The 15,757-nt window shown below is 46.0% G+C and overlaps 1 protein-coding gene across 1 annotated transcript in view; it reads left to right on the top strand.

The window, feature by feature from the left end:
• FER1L5 (fer-1 like family member 5) overlaps nt 1-15,757 on the top strand; it is a 122,521-nt gene that overhangs the window by 19,765 nt on the left and 86,999 nt on the right. The window contains exons 5-9 of the mRNA XM_083514092.1: nt 1,629-1,677; nt 4,260-4,315; nt 9,125-9,216; nt 13,485-13,593; nt 15,454-15,538. Coding sequence (XP_083370218.1) covers nt 1,629-1,677; nt 4,260-4,315; nt 9,125-9,216; nt 13,485-13,593; nt 15,454-15,538 — 391 coding nt within the window. The remainder of the gene's footprint in view (nt 1-1,628; nt 1,678-4,259; nt 4,316-9,124; nt 9,217-13,484; nt 13,594-15,453; nt 15,539-15,757) is intronic.

Raw genomic sequence — 15,757 nt, 5'->3', positions numbered from 1 at the left:
TAGGAGCCATAATATGCCACATCCCAAACAAAGAGACGCCATTAGTCCCGGACAGACATTCAGAATTCCCCTTTGTAATCTCACTCCATCTCCCAGGATGCTGGTACCTCTGCAAAAACACTATAACTCCAGTCCAGAATTCTTTCCATCCTTCCGCTGAGGGTAGCTGCCAAAACCGTCACCCAGTCAGTATTATATTTAAGCCATAATGGCAGCAGAATGCTCTTTCAAGCCCGCTTGCATATTTCAAACAGTTGCCCTTTGGGGGAGGTTTACCAGGTAAAACTGCAAGTACAAATATATCAAAAGAGAATAATAAAGGCTCACCTCCCCCTGGGGTTATACAATTAATCCCATCAGTTAATTCAGCAAGTGGGCCAGTCCTTTGTGCTGTCTTGCTCCTCAGCGAAGCTACTTTTGTTTTCTGCTCACAGGGGTAATTTTAACTACATCACAGTCCACCATTAGTGGCAGATATCCAGAATTCTCCTCTTTGGTCTCCTACCAACTTCTAATGAGATGGTACCTCTGCACTAACACATTAGCTCCAATCAGGAATTCCTTTCATCTTTTTGTTAATGGTCATTGCCAGAATCATGGTCAAAATTTCGCACAGTCCATTTCGTAATTAAGCTTAGCGTCCACTCATGTATTTCTAACAGTTGTTCTTTGTTGTTGTTTAGTCATTTAGTCGTGTCCAACTCTTCGTGACCCCCTGGACCAGAGCACGCCAGGCACTCCTGTCTTCCACTGGCTCCCGCAGTTTGGTCAAACTCACGTTGGTCGCTTCGAGAACACTATCCCACCATCTCGTCCTCTGTCGTCCCCTTCTCCTTGTGCCCTCAATCTTTCAGTTGTTCTTTAGTTGCGACAAAAGTCTTTTCTCCAGATCGAATCCTTCTCAGTGGCTGGTTAAATTAGCAAGTTATTTTATCTCCACTAGTTCAGAGCATGCCTGTTAATTAAATCTGAATATTTATCTTAAAAAACAGGTGTCTTCTGCTCATGGCATCGGCTTTGGAGAGTTGCTGAGATGCTCGGTGCATTGCGCCCAGTGCCCCCTGCCCCCCACATTCCTTCAGAACAGGCAGCAGGTATCAGACCCCAGGCCCTGAGGGGTTTGGGGAGGATCATTACTCCCATATTATCCTCATTGTTCACAGAAAAGGGCTCTGCTGTTATGGGCACAGCCATTCGCCATGGCAGCCAAACAGGAAGTTAAAAGCATAAAAGTTACATCCTTAGAGCAGTTCACATATGGAATATTTATTGCCTTCCTATTGTGACCTCACTTTTAGAAGTTTTCCTTCCATTTTTCTCCTTTATGATGTCGACAGTCAGATCTGGATGCTAAAGAAGGCTCCATTCCCTTTGAAATGGGAAAATTGAGTGACAGGCTTTAAAGGGGGCTTTGGAATAAACCATTGGATTGGTTTGGGGTCCTCATTAGCAGACTATTAACAGTGGAGAAAGAGAGGGAGACTTAAGGGGACATCTATAGTTTATAGGATCCCTGGCAAATAACCAAAAGGGATCGTCATCAGCTTTATTCAGAAATATAGTTTGGAGGGGGAAGCAGGAGGTTGCACAAGATGTTGCGTGTTTTTGTTATGTCTGCTCATTTACAGCTTGAACAGGAAGATCGCCCTGATACGTATGTGACTGGTTCCTTCAGAGGTAAAGCAGTAATGCAGTTCCAATTGCCTTTGAACAATTGTATTCTTGTCAAGGTTATAAGCAAGTCCTGTTACCATGGGACGTCTGAATATTGTGTTAGCTGCAGAATTCAGCTTGCTGAGAATCTCAGCTTGATTACTTGAAACAAAGATTCTAGACCTTAGGACTGCAAACGCAGGGCCAGCCCACCCACGAGGCAAGGTGAAGTGACTGCCTCTGGCAGCAACATTCACTAGGGCAGGAGGTGCCATTTTGGGATCCAGCTCAGGTGTCAAAATGTATTGGGCTGGCCTTCTGCAAACATGTACTGGAAAGTGTGGGGAAACAGCCAGATAGAATCCCAGCTCCCAGAGGAATAGCTGGGTGACATCTGGGTGGTAAAAAGTTTGAGGAGAGATTGTTCAAATGTGCTGTTTGCATAATACAGGGTTTTTAAAAAACAACAACAACAAACCAGCTTTTCTTGTCACACATCTTGAGTGTGGGAAGGGGCCACATCTCAGTGGCAGAGCCCATGCTTTGAAAGCAGATGGTCTCAGACTCAGTCCCTGGCATCCCCCGTTTTAAAAAGCTCCAGTATCAGGGGAAAGGAACAGCCACTGTCAATCCATGTGGACAACCCTGAACTAGATGAACTGATGGTCTGGCAGCTTTGTGTTTCATCAAACCTGGGCCCTCCAGGTGTCCAAACTACAACTTGCTAACTGGGACTGATGGGAGTTGTAGTCCTAAACACCTGGAGGACAACAGGTTGATGAAGGCTGATGTAAAAGGTGAAAAGGTAAAGGACCCCAGATGGTTAAGTCCCATCAAAGGCGACTATGGGGTTGTGGCGCTCATCTCGCTTTCAGGCCAAGGGAGCTGATGTTTGTCCACAGACAGCTTTCCGGATCATGCAGCCAGCAGGACTAAACTGCTTCTGGCGCAACAGAACACTGTAACGGAAAACAGAGCGCACGGAAACACCATTTACCTTCCTGCCACAGCAGTACCTATTTATCTACTTGAACTGGCGTGCTTTCAAGCTGCTAGGTTGGGAGGAGCTGGGACAGAGCAATGGGAGCTCACTCCGTTACAGGGATTCAAACTGCCAACCTTCCGATCGGCAAGCCCAAGAGGCTCAGTGGTTTAGGCCACAGCACCACCCGCATCCCTATGTGGAGGAACTTAGGAGCAAAAATGTCATTTTCATGTTTAAAACACAGATTACATTCATCTCTGATTATTGCTGATTTACATGCAAGTGAACTCCCTCTCCCTTGAGCTAGTCAAACTTCCAGATCTCATTTGCAATCCTGCTAGTCCTGTAAAAGGAAGTTTAAAGAGCATAAGCAAAGCACTGCTTTAAAAATAAATTATGAACCAATGATGGCCGCAGCGACAGAAGATTTTAAACAATAGTCCCAGATTGATTTTTCATGGTTAGGTTAAGGTTAAGAAAAAATGACTATAATTTCTAGGATGCTTTTTCTACTTGTCATTATAAAGAATGACAAAGGGCTATTATTGAACTGGCAAGAACTACTTTCAAACTTTGTGTGGAATAATAATAAAAAGAGCCAGCGTTCCCATGGCAACCTTTGAAAAAAAACCTCTAATGACGGAGCTGAAGGAGGAGTGAAGTTTCCCAATATAGTAGATTATTGTCATATAAAACTACATATTTAAAGGTAATAGCCCATGAACTGAAGGTCACAAAGGTAACACCATGGTACAAGTGTCTAAAGCAGTGTCCAAATTCTGCTAGCAGTTATTCCGAGGTATAGGAAAAAAGAGAGAAGAGGCCAATAAATGTTTGATTATTGATTGATTCATTGCCATTCATATCCCACCTTATCCCATATCCCATGCCAAAGTTGGCATGCGGGTTCCTGAGGTGGCAGAGGCTGCCTTTCTTGATGCTTGGACACAGGGCACTATTTGGAAACAAGGTGGTGGACAAAATGTTACTTTGGCATTACTTTGCTAAATTTCTCACAAACTGCCCTGTCCATTTACAAAAACCATTTTTCAAAGAAGGTTTTAGCTGATACTGGAAGCTAGAGACCCAGAAGCAGCTCTTGCTCTGTGCTGGACCCAAAGCTGAACTTTGGGATTCTTGCTGCTCAGAGAGACTGGGGTGTGCACAACACTACATTTTTACAAAGTTCCAGGTCTTGTTTGCATTATTGTGAGTTGGAATCCTCATTGGGTATAACTTTGTTTCCATCCTGGGGTCTGCCAAACACTAGGACAGAATGGGCAGTCTCCAACCAACACAAGGACTTCCACTTTTGCAACAAGACTCACCTGCCCCAAATCTGTTCCTGCTCCCTAAAACAGGTTTAGGGGGGACCCAGAAGAGAAAACCAGGAGGAAATCGCACGGTGCAAGTGGAAATCCATGTACTGACTGGACTTATTAGTCAGAGCTACTCTGAATACAACCCAACGCGGCCAGAGGCCAGTAGGCTCCCTGGGAATGGATGTGGTTTCTCTCAAAAGAACATGGGGATGATCCATGGACATGGCTGTTTGTCAGGTGTACTGAGCAAGGAGACCTATGCTAGTCATATTCATTGACAGAGTTCCCCCCCCCCTTAGATATTCACAGGGACACCAGAGTTGTGCAGAAGGAACAGAATCCTGTCTGGAATGAGGTAAACTCTTTAATCCTGTTGATGGCCTCAGTCACTTGTCTGTGGCCACACCCACACCATCCATTTAAAGTGCTTTAAGCAGTCACAGTTTCGCCAAAGAATTCTGGGAGCTGTAGTATGTTAAGGGTGCTGAGAGTTCTGAGGGCATCCCTGTTTCCCCTCACATAACTGCCATTCTCTGTGTGGTTTACCACTCAATCTTTCTTCAAAAAGAACTCCTGGAATTGTAGCTCTATGAGAGGAATAGGGGTCTCCTAACAGCTACACTTTCCCTGATGCTTCGGAGGAAGCCAGGACTGCGCATCCCTCAACTCCTTGAAGGTAAAAACCAGGATGCCATCTTCCCAGAGACCATCTGCCTGTTCCTTCTCACAAGAGAATGGCGGCCATTAGGGGCATTGTGCCCAAAAACATGTGTTTTGGGGTGCTGCGCAAAATCGCAACCCTGAAAAAAGTGCTTTTTCAGATGGAATCACGGCACAAAATCACACAAGATCACAGCACCCAAAATGACTGCCATTCTCTTGCAAGACAAAAGGGGATATCCCGGGTACACTAGTGCGCAAAGCATGGGAAATAAACAAGATGAGCTTGAGCTCTTGGTACAGCAAACTAAGTATGACATAATAGGCATCACTGAAACCTGGTGGGATAAGTCCCACGATTGGAATGTAATAAAGGAGGGATACAATCTATTTCAGAGAAACAGACCAGACAAGAAAGGAGGAGGAGTGGCATTTTATGTCAGGGATGTGTATACCTGTGAAGAGATCCAAGATTTAGAACCTCAAAGCCAAAGTGAGAGCATTTGGGTCAAAATTAAGGGAGAGAAGAATAACAGTGACCTCATTGTGGGAGTTTACTATAGATCCCCAAGCCAAACGGAGGACATAGATGATGCCTTCCTGGAACAGATGGCCAAGCATGCAAAAGGAAGGGAGATAGTAGTAATGGGGGACTTCAATTACCCGGATATTTGTTGGATGTCAAACTCAGCCAAGAGCATAAGGTCAAACAGATTCCTCACTGGCCTTGCAGACAACTTCATTGTCCAGAAAGTGGGAGAAGCAACAAGAGGAACAGCCATTTTAGATCTGATCCTAACCAATGTTGATGACCTGGTTAGTGGGGTAGAAATGGAAGGATCATTAGGTGCGAGTGATCATGCTCTTCTGAAGTTTACTATACAGCGGAAAGGAGCAGCCAAGCATACTAGGACTCAATTTCTTGACTTTAAGAAAGCTGACTTCATAAAACTTAGGAAAGTGCTGGGTGAGATCCCATGGACAGTAATACTAAAAGGAAAGGGAGTTCATGAAGGCTGGGAGTTTGTTAAGAGGGAGATAGTAAAAGCACAACGTCAGGCAATACCAATGAGACGGAAACATGGAAGGTGCCTAAAGAAGCCAGGGTGGCTATCTAAAGAACTTTTAACTGAGTTAAGATTAAAAAAGGATGTGTACAAAAAATGGAAAAGGGGGGAAACCACCAAAGAGGAATTCAAACAAATAGCCAGCACATGTAGACACAAAGTCAGAAAAGCTAAAGCACAGAATGAAATCAGGCTTGCTAGAGAGGTTAAAAGCAACAAAAAAGGCTTTTATGGGTATGTTCGTAGCAAAAGGAAGAACAAAGAAACAGTGGGGTCACTCAGAGGAGAAGATGGTGAAATGCAAACAGGGGACACAGAAAGGGCTGAACTCCTCAATGCCTTCTTTGCCTCAGTCTTCTCCGATAAAGAAAACAATGCCCGACCTGAAGAATTTGGAGCAAATGATTCAGCAGAGGAAACACAGCCCAGAATAACTAAGGAGATATTACAAGAATACTTGGCTAGTTTAGATGCATTCAAGTCTCCAGGGCCAGATGAACTGCATCCAAGAGTATTAAAAGAACTGGCAGATGTGCTCTCAGAACCACTGGCAGTCATCTTTGAGAATTCCTGGAGAACAGGCGAAGTCCCGGCAGACTGGAGGAGGGCAAATGTTGTCCCTATTTCATAGAATCATAGAATCATAGAGTTGGAAGAGACCACAAGGGCCATCGAGTCCAACCCCCTGCCAAGCAGGAAACACCATCAGAGCACTCCTAACATATGATTGTCAAGCCTCTGCTTAAAGACCTCCAAAGAAGGAGACTCCACCACACTCCTTGGCAGCAAATTCCACTGTCAAACAGCTCTTACTGTCAGGAAGTTCTTCCTAATGTTTAGGTGGAATCTTTTTTATTGTAGTTTGGATCCATTGCTCCGTGTCCGCTTCTCTGGAGCAGCAGAAAACAACATTTCTCCCTCCTCTATGTGACATCCTTTTATATATTTGAACATGACTCCTAGATCCTTTTCACATGTACTGCTCTCAAGCCAGGTGTCACCCATCTTGTATTTGTGCCTCTCATTTTTTTTGCCCAAGTGCAATACTTTACAGAGAAGAGGAGGTTAAGGGGTGATATGATAGCCATGTTCAAATATATAAAAGGATGTCACATAGAGGAGGGAGAAAGGTTGTTTTCTGCTGCTCCAGAGAAGCGGACACGGAGCAATGGATCCAAACTACAAGAAAGAAGATTCCATCTAAACATTAGGAAGAACTTCCTGACAGTAAGAGCTGTTTGACAGTGGAATTTGCTGCCAAGGAGTGTGGTGGAGTCTCCTGCTTTGGAGGTCTTTAAGCAGAGGCTTGACAACCATATGTCAGGAGTGCTCTGATGGTGTTTCCTGCTTGGCAGGGGGTTGGACGCGATGGCCCTTGTGGTCTCTTCCAACTCTATGATTCTATGATTCTATTCTATGGTTTTTCTAGGAGACTTGCGGGGGATGGGACTGTTTACAATGGTATCATAGCACTTTAAATGTATGGTGTGAACACGAGCAGACTGGCAGGAAGACTGCCTGGGAGGCCATGTGCCCTACCTTGCAAAAGGACACATTTGAAGGGCTGCCGGCTGCCCTGTTTAAAGCTAAAGAACCTTTAATGGCTGCCTTAAAAATGGTAGTGCTTCCTGAAATTTAATTCCTGTTTTTGAATACACCTTTCAGAGTGTCACCAAAGATATTAAAAGATTGGCAGTACAGATTTATAAAATGTGTTTGGAATGGGGGGTGGGGACCAAGAGTTGCTTAAAAAATGAAGCATAGTTAAAAACAATGTGGTCTGTTTTTCCCATCCATAAAACTACATTATGAAGCAGCGACGCAGATCTGCAACATGCAAGTGGCCACCCCAAAGACTGCTAGTCTGACCAGCATGGTGGTCCCCCTCACTCATAAGTTATCTAATAATAATAATAATAAAAAAAATTATTTATATCCCGCCCTCCCCAGCCGAAGCCGGGCTCAGGGCGGCTAACAACACTAAACTAGTGCAACATTATAAAAACATCAAAGAATTAATTAAAATCAAAATTGATGGCAACCATAAACTAAAGTATTGTAAAGATTGCCAAAGGAGGGAGTCAGGCTGTGCCCTGACCAAAGGCCTGGTGGAACAGCTCCGTCTTGCAGGCCCTGCGGAAAGATGTCAAGTCCTGCAGGGCCCTTGTCTCTTGTGACAGAGCGTTCCACCAGGTTGGAGCCGCAGCTGAAAAAGCCCTGGCTCTAGTTGAGGCCAGCCTAACCTCTCTGAGGCCTGGGACCTTCAAGATGTTTTTATTTGAAGACCGTAAGTTCCTCTGTGGGGCATACCAGGAGAGGCGAAAGCAACTGAGGGAAAGCAGTTGAACCTTTGGGTGAGCTCCTCCCATCACCCAGGAGCATGTGATTGTCCCTCTAAGACCACCCGATTCCCTAGGCCAGAGGGATGCTGGTTTGTTGTTCAAGCATCCTAGGAGGAAGCACAGAACCTAGATCCAGGGAGTTTTTGATCCAGGCCCCCTGGCACCTGACCATAGACAAGCAGACCTTCTAGAATAAGGGTTTTTATTTATTCATTCATTTATATTTAACAAAATATATACTGCAAACTGCTTGATTGTAGTAAAACTCTTAACTGATTTACTCAGAATATTAAAAGGAACAATAAAAACAGCTGAAAATGCTTAAAGCTATTAAAACCTAATAAACAATAAAAGAAAATGTTTGGATAGACTTGCCTAAACAAACATGTTTGAAGCAGGCACCAAGAGGAGGCAAGAAATTCTGAAGTGTGGGAGGTGCCATACTAAAAGATCAATTTCATAAAATTAAGGAATGAATATTTTGTGGCACATGTGACTGTGACAGTTCCACAGATCACAACTGTTGGGTGGTTGTTCCTGTTTACTTGCTTCAGAGATCAGATGCATCTACCCAGCACTTTGGGATTAAACTTCTAGAGACCCAAAGGAGCAAGAATGACTATTCTAGGAACTCGTATCAAAAAACCTTTTAACAAAAATAAAGTATGTTTTTGCTCAGGCCCAGTATCAGCAACCAGAATAATCAAGCATCTGCTAAGGACCCAGTAGTATCATGATTATGATTATGATTCAGAAGGATTCATCACCAGCCAGTTCCAACCCAGCCAGCCTGTCAGTTTACGCAATATAGCACTTTTCCTGCTCACCTCATTCCACCCCACCCCCTTAAACAAAGAGGTTCTTTAGAGGATAGCCATAGTAGCAGCAACACCAAGTTGGGCACTGCATTTTGCGTGATAAAATACATCAGGCAGACACCACATTTCCAATACAAACTGAGCAATGACTCAGCTCCCATTCAAAATTGACACATCGTGCAGGAGCCAGGACCACCCACCCAGGACCGCCGTGTCCAGGGCAAGGTGAGTGACTAGCACCATCAACCACTGACTGCTTTTCTTGCTTTCCCTACAGACCCTGGTGTGGTATTTGGATGGAGAGTTGTTGGACAGCGACCCTTTTGTGACTGTCCACCTCCGAGAGTGGAGCACTAAAGCTGTTGACAGGTGAGTCACCAGAAGAAAGCCAAAATGGAGCATCTGGGGGTCAGGGACCATTCTTGCTTTGCATACACTGTTGAAGGACCCGTTTGCAATGCTATTCTCTAGCTAAGTCGTGCGTACAGAAATGCATGTTCTTGGGTAAAATATGCATAATAATGTATATATTAGGGATATAACCCAAAAAATGCATTATACCACGAGAAATTGTTTTGCAAAATTGGGCATATGAGGCAGAATTGCATACAAGAATGTGTATATTAGGAAAACGCTGCACTAAAATTCTCATGGAACTTTCACGAGGAAAACAAAGTCAAACCACAAATAGATGTGGAAATGTGCAAAGCTGAACTTAAGAGTGGGAAAAGGAGAAACTGAGAGAACCTGAAATTGGTACTAATTCATCCATCCCTAGTGGAGCCTCCCCAGGTGATTTAGAACCCTGGAAGATCAGAGTCCTAAACTGTGCAGCAGAGAGGTTTCACAGTGCAGGAGGGGATGTTGAGGGAGGACGGACCTTTGAGCATTTGTACACATGCACCCCAATGTTAGTTTTACACATCAATAGACTTCCTGATCACTGTAATCCATGCACTGGTAACTCTGAGGCTAGATTACTGTAAAGTGTTGTATGTGGGGCTGCCCTTGGGCCTCGTTCAGAAGCTCCAGGTAGTGCAAAATGCTGTGGCCAGAGCACTGGTGGGAGCTTTTTGTTGAAAACATGTGGCACCATTGTTAAAACAGCTGCATGAGCTGCCCGTCTAATACTGAGCCACATTCAGTCTTCTTGTATTAATTTACAAAGCCCTGAACATCTTAGGTTCAGGATACCACAGGGATTGCCTGAACCCTTGTATCCCACCACAATCATCTACACGAACATCTAATAATAATAATAATAAGGGCCCTGCTCCTTCCTGCCACTCACCATCTGGCCCAGGGCGGGGCCTGAGGCCTCATAAGGACTGCTGCGCTCTGCTGCCCAGGAGGACTCTCCTGTGTGAGTGTCTGAGGGCCCTGCTCCTTCCTGCCACTCACCACCTGGCCCAGGGCGGGGCCTGAAGGACTCACAGGGACGGTTGCTATCACTGCTGCTGCAGCCCAGGGGTATCCGGAGGGGCACAGAGTTCTTTTTAAAATGTTTTAAAATGTTCCTTTTCCTTTTATTTTTTGTATATGTGGGGACGGGGATGGGGGTGGGATGGATGTTTAGTTGGGAATTTGTTTGATTTTAATGGATTTGTAATTTTTATAGTTTTTCATTTGCATTTTTTTTTTTTGTTTTCTGGGTTTTTTATTGTTTTAAGGTCTTATTTTGTTCTTAAGGGGAAGGGTCAGGGCCGCCGGGGAGTGGGTCCCAGCCAACAAAATGGCTGGGGTATGTTCCACAGAGGGGGATGCACTGGGACAACTGATCTCAGTGATCACGGGTAGGAGGAGGAGTTACGCTAAGACCAGACCATGTCATTACAGAGGGGGCAGGTTTAGTCGTTGTTTGAGGACTATTCCTGCCTCCGGGTCTGGTCCTGTCCGGACGGATACTGAAATCAGCAAGGGATACCCACATAGCCTGAAGGTGCTGCTGTGCAATGCCAGGTCAATGATTCATAAGACCACTGCCATCCATGACTTGATCATGGATGGAGGATTTGACCTGGCTTGTGTAACAGACTTCTTTGGGTGAAGCAGATGGGCCTGTTCTTGCCGCTGCTTGTCCACCAGGTTTCTCTTACGCACAGCACCCCAGGCCTTGTGGGCGGGGAGGGGGGGTTGCAGTGATTTTTAGGAAGTCATTAGTTTGCACCAGGCGTCCTATTGGGAAGACCCAGTTTTCTGAGTGCATGTTCTGGAAGTTGGGCAATAGGGGCAGTACAGGATTCCTTTTGGTGTACCGACCTCCCCGCTGCACCAAGGATTCCCTGCCCGAGCTGCTTCAGGTCGTGGCGGATGTTCTCCTGGAGACACCTAGTTTGGTTGTCCTAGGGGATTTTAATATCCATGCCGACACGACCTTACAAGGGGCCGCTCGGGACTTCGTGGAAAGCATGGCCTCCATGGGACTGTCCCTGAATAAGTTTGGCCCAACCCATAGCCGCGGACATGCCTTGGACCTGGTGTTTACCTCCATGGATGTTGGTGTTCTGACACTAAGTAAAAGCGAAACAAAAGAAGTGCCATGGTCAGACCACTTCCTGGTGCAACTGGACTTCTCTGCGACCCATCCCCTCTGCAGGGAGGTGGGACCAATTCGGATGGTCCGCCCCCGCCACTTAATGGATCCAAATGGTTTCCAGAGAGCGGTAGGGGATGCTTTATCCCATGTTGATGGCCTTTCAGCTGATTCCCTGGTGGCCCGCTGGAATGTGGAGTTAACCAGGGCTATTGACTGTTTGGCTCCGAAGCGCCCTCTCTGATTGCATGGAGCCCGGACAGCCCCGTGGTTTTCCACGGATCTGAGGGCAATGAAACAATCGTTGAGACGGCTAGAGCGGCGGTGGCGGATGACCCATTCTGAAGCTGACCGGACACAGGTTAGAGCTCAGTGTCGAGCCTACCAAGTGGCGGTAGCGACGGCAAAGAAGGCTTTCTTCGCCGCCTCTATTGCATCTGCAGAAAACAGCAGCAGGAGACTTTTTCAGGTGGTCCGCAATTTAGCGGAACCACCTGCTACATCGGGGCCCAGTATGGGCCACATGATCTCCTGCAATGATTTTGCAAAGTTTTTTGCAGATAAAGTCGCTCAGATTCGGGAAGAGGTAGACGCCACCGTGGGAGCAGGGCCGGGGCGGGAGAGTGCTAGAGTCCTGTCTAGTCAAATTGCATGGGATCAATTCCAATCTGTTACCTCCGAGGATGTGGACAGGCTGCTTGGACGAGTGAAACCAACCACCTGTCTCCTTGATCCTTGCCCATCCTGGCTTATAAAAGCTAGCCAGGAAGGGCTGGGCGATGGGCTTCGTGGGGTGGTGAATGCTTCCCTCCGTGAGGGAGCCTTCCCAGACCCACTGAAAGAGGCGGTTATTAAACCGCTTCTTAAAAAACCATCTTTAGATGCGGCCACGATGGCCAACAATCGCCCAGTCTCAAATCTTCCATTCTTGGGCAAGGTGATTGAGCGAGTGGTTGCTGAACAACTCCAGGCACGCCTGGAAGAAGCGGACCATTTGGATCCCTTCCAATCGGGATTCAGGCCTCATCACGGGACGGAAACTGCCTTGGTCGCACTGGTTGATGATCTCCGGTGGGCTAGGGACAAAGGTGAGAGCTGTTTCCTAGTTCTGCTGGATCTCTCAGCGGCGTTTGATACCATCGACCATAACATCCTTCTGGACCGTCTTGAGGGGCTGGGAGCTGGGGGCACTGTCATACAGTGGTTCCGCTCCTTCCTCCTGGGGCGTGTTCAGAAAGTGGGGGGGGGGATGAGTGTTCAGACCCCTGGGTTCTCACTTGTGGGGTGCCTCAGGGTTCTGTCCTCTCCCCCATGCTTTTCAACATCTACATGCAGCCGCTGGGAGAGATCATCAGGGGGTTTGGGCTGGGTGTTCATCAGTATGCAGATGATACCCAGCTCTACCTTTCTTTCAAATCAGAACCAGTGAAGGCGGTGACAGTCCTGTGTGAGTGTCTGGAGGTGGTTGGAGGATGGATGGCGGCAAACAGATTGAGATTGAATCCTGACAAGACAGAAGTACTGTTTCTGGGGGACAGGAGGCGGGCAGGTGTGGAGGATTCCCTGGTCCTGAATGGGGTAACCATGCCCCTGAAGGACCAGGTGCGCAGCCTGGGAGTCATTTTGGACTCACAGCTGTCCATGGAGGCACAGGTTAAATCCGTGTCCAGGGCAGCTGTTTACCAGCTCCATCTGGTACGTAGGCTGAGACCCTATCTGCCTGCCGACTGCCTCGCCAGAGTGGTGCATGCTCTGGTTATCTCCCGCTTGGACTACTGCAATGCGCTCTACGTGGGGCTACCTTTGAAACTACAACTAATCCAGAATGCAGCAGCCAGACTGGTGACTGGGAACGGCCGCCGAGACCATATAACACCGGTCTTGAAAGACCTACATTGGCTCCCAGTACGTTTCTGAGCACAATTCAAAGTGTTGGTGCTCACATCAGCCCCAGGCAGCATAGGCAGCATAGATGCTGTGGGGTTGTAGTCCAAAAAATCTGGGGGGCACCATGTTGGGAAGGGGGTCTCCTTCTAACACACTGCTAACTTTTGCACTGGCTTTGAAGCTCTTTGGCGACTTCCCCTTATATCTCCTACTCTAGGAATTTTGGCTTTGCTAGCATAGCCCTAGGAGCTGCTTCTGAAAGACCCAGAACTTTGATCAACATCAAGAACCTGGCACTGAGGGATGACAACCTGAAACCAACTGGGGTATGCCAGGAAAGGGGAGTCTGTGTGTGAATGATGAGGGGATCTGGGTGTCCATCTGAGAGGTAGTGAGAGGCAGTGGGCCCAGGACAAGATTACACTGAGTTCCCTCTAGGTCAGCCTTCCTCAACCTTCTGCCCTCCAGATGTTCCGTACTCCAGCACCTATCATCCCTGAATCGGCTATGTTGACAAGGGCTGATAGAAATTGGCTGCACATCTGGAAGACACCAAATAGGAAAATACTGCTCTAGATTGCTAGATTTTGAACAATGCTGATGTGGCTTGCCTCCCCTCTAGGGTTCCCTGCTGTGGTGTTGCTTTTCCATAATTATTTGGAAGTAGAATTAACAGGGTGCTTTTAAATAGCCTTCGAAGGGACCTTTGCTGAAGTGGACTTATTTAGAAGTTTGTAAACACTGGTCATGAAGAAGGACATGGCACTGAAAGATAGCATTAGATTGTCCAGCAATGCTCTTCCCATAACTTAAATCTTCCTATAATATTTAGTCACAAGTCTATTCAGCAATAGTCCATTCCATGTTGATTTAAAATGTCCTCTTTGTAGGCCCAACTTTTTAATTGAACAGAAGTGATTAAAAAGGCCGGAAAGTGCAAACAGAAAGGTTTATTAAAGGCACGGGAGTCCCATGACACCTCAGTAGCATTTTGCCTGTCTATACAGGACAGGACAGTGCTGCAATTTCTTATTATTGCACACACACAAAAACCACAAATTGGGTCTATAAAGGTAGGAGAAGTAGAATAAAAACACTGAAATGCTATTATGTGGTGATGGGATCTGTATTATCCATAAATTTAAGTGAGTGAAGGATGGCAGTCCCAGAGTATAAGGCTAAAAGCAGCCATAGACCCAGTTGTGAAGGAGCCTCGGTGCTTGTCAGCCATCCCAGCAACTTTTCTGGCAATGGCCAAAATAGTGACAGGCCGGATCCAGTGTGGCTGGAGAAAAAGAGCAGAAGGCAGTCTTGCAGATAAATCCACAAAATTAATAGCCCTCTAAGTAATTATAAAGGCAACCAAAACTCACAATGTGGAAGATATTTGAGGCACACCAGCAGCCTGGAAGAAATTAAGAAGAAGCTGACGTTCATCTGACGTACAGAAAATTCTCGTCTGGTTGCCCAGAGAAAACCCTTCCTTACCATGAGTGAATAGCTATATAGCAGCCTGCATAGATAAGCTAAAATAATTATTTCTAAAGGAAAATGTAACATTCAGAGAAGAATCCACAAATATTTCTTAGGGGGCCTGGTATCTACAGTGTGGGTGCACACTGCCTAAAGCAGACATAAGAAGACGAGGATTCTTATATCCAAACTGTTAAAAACTTGCCCAGTGATTTCTGCAGTTCAGGCTGTTGTTCTAGGTGTTGTGACGTGGGGTTTGTGATTTCAGCTCTCTTGACATAATATGCTGGAGACAGTTCTCTAGTAACACTTCTTTATTAAAGCAACAAGACTGAAGACTGGGGAGAGGAAAGCTACATTTATAGGGACAGGGGACTAGCTAGAAAGGATACATTTTGGAGGGAACAATATCAGGCAATCACAGTCCTGCCTTTTGGAGGAAACCAATAAGACAGAGGATCCAAATACAGCAGCTTAAATGAACCAATAGTAGCTGTACCTCTGGAACCAAAAGGCAGTTACTTTACCCTAATGCAAATACAGACAATAATAATACAGATATAAAATCCTTTGACTCAATACACAACACCAGGGATGTGAGCAGGCCAGGCTGCCTTCTTTAGGTTTCAGGTGGGGTTTGCTTGGGAAGCCCTTGTTGTTTTCACTTTAGCTGCTTGCAAACTAATACACATTCATGTGACTCAACATTTCAGTGTACCATCACTGTGAAGATCTGCTTTTCGCCTGCAGAACCTGCAACAGATCTGCCACCAAAAAAACATGATTTCAGGAAATTTAGTAAGTATGCAGTTGGCTTGGGGACTGATGCCCACCTAGTATTGCTTGCCAGCCCACAAGCTTGGTTCCTCATTCCATGATGGGCCTCTAAATACTGAACCAGAGAGTTCAACTGCCAACCATGAGAAAGTCATCATTTCTAAGATGATTTTGATGGAGCAATGAAATCTTAACACCTCATTAGCTTCCTAAGGAAATTTATATTTTCAGTCTATTTGA

The sequence above is a fragment of the Podarcis liolepis genome, assembly GCF_965112155.1.
Source record: "Podarcis liolepis genome assembly, chromosome: 7".
Classification (NCBI taxonomy): domain Eukaryota; kingdom Metazoa; phylum Chordata; class Lepidosauria; order Squamata; family Lacertidae; genus Podarcis; species Podarcis liolepis.
Note: the sequence above shows the minus strand (reverse complement) of the source record. Positions and strands in the feature narration are given on the sequence as shown.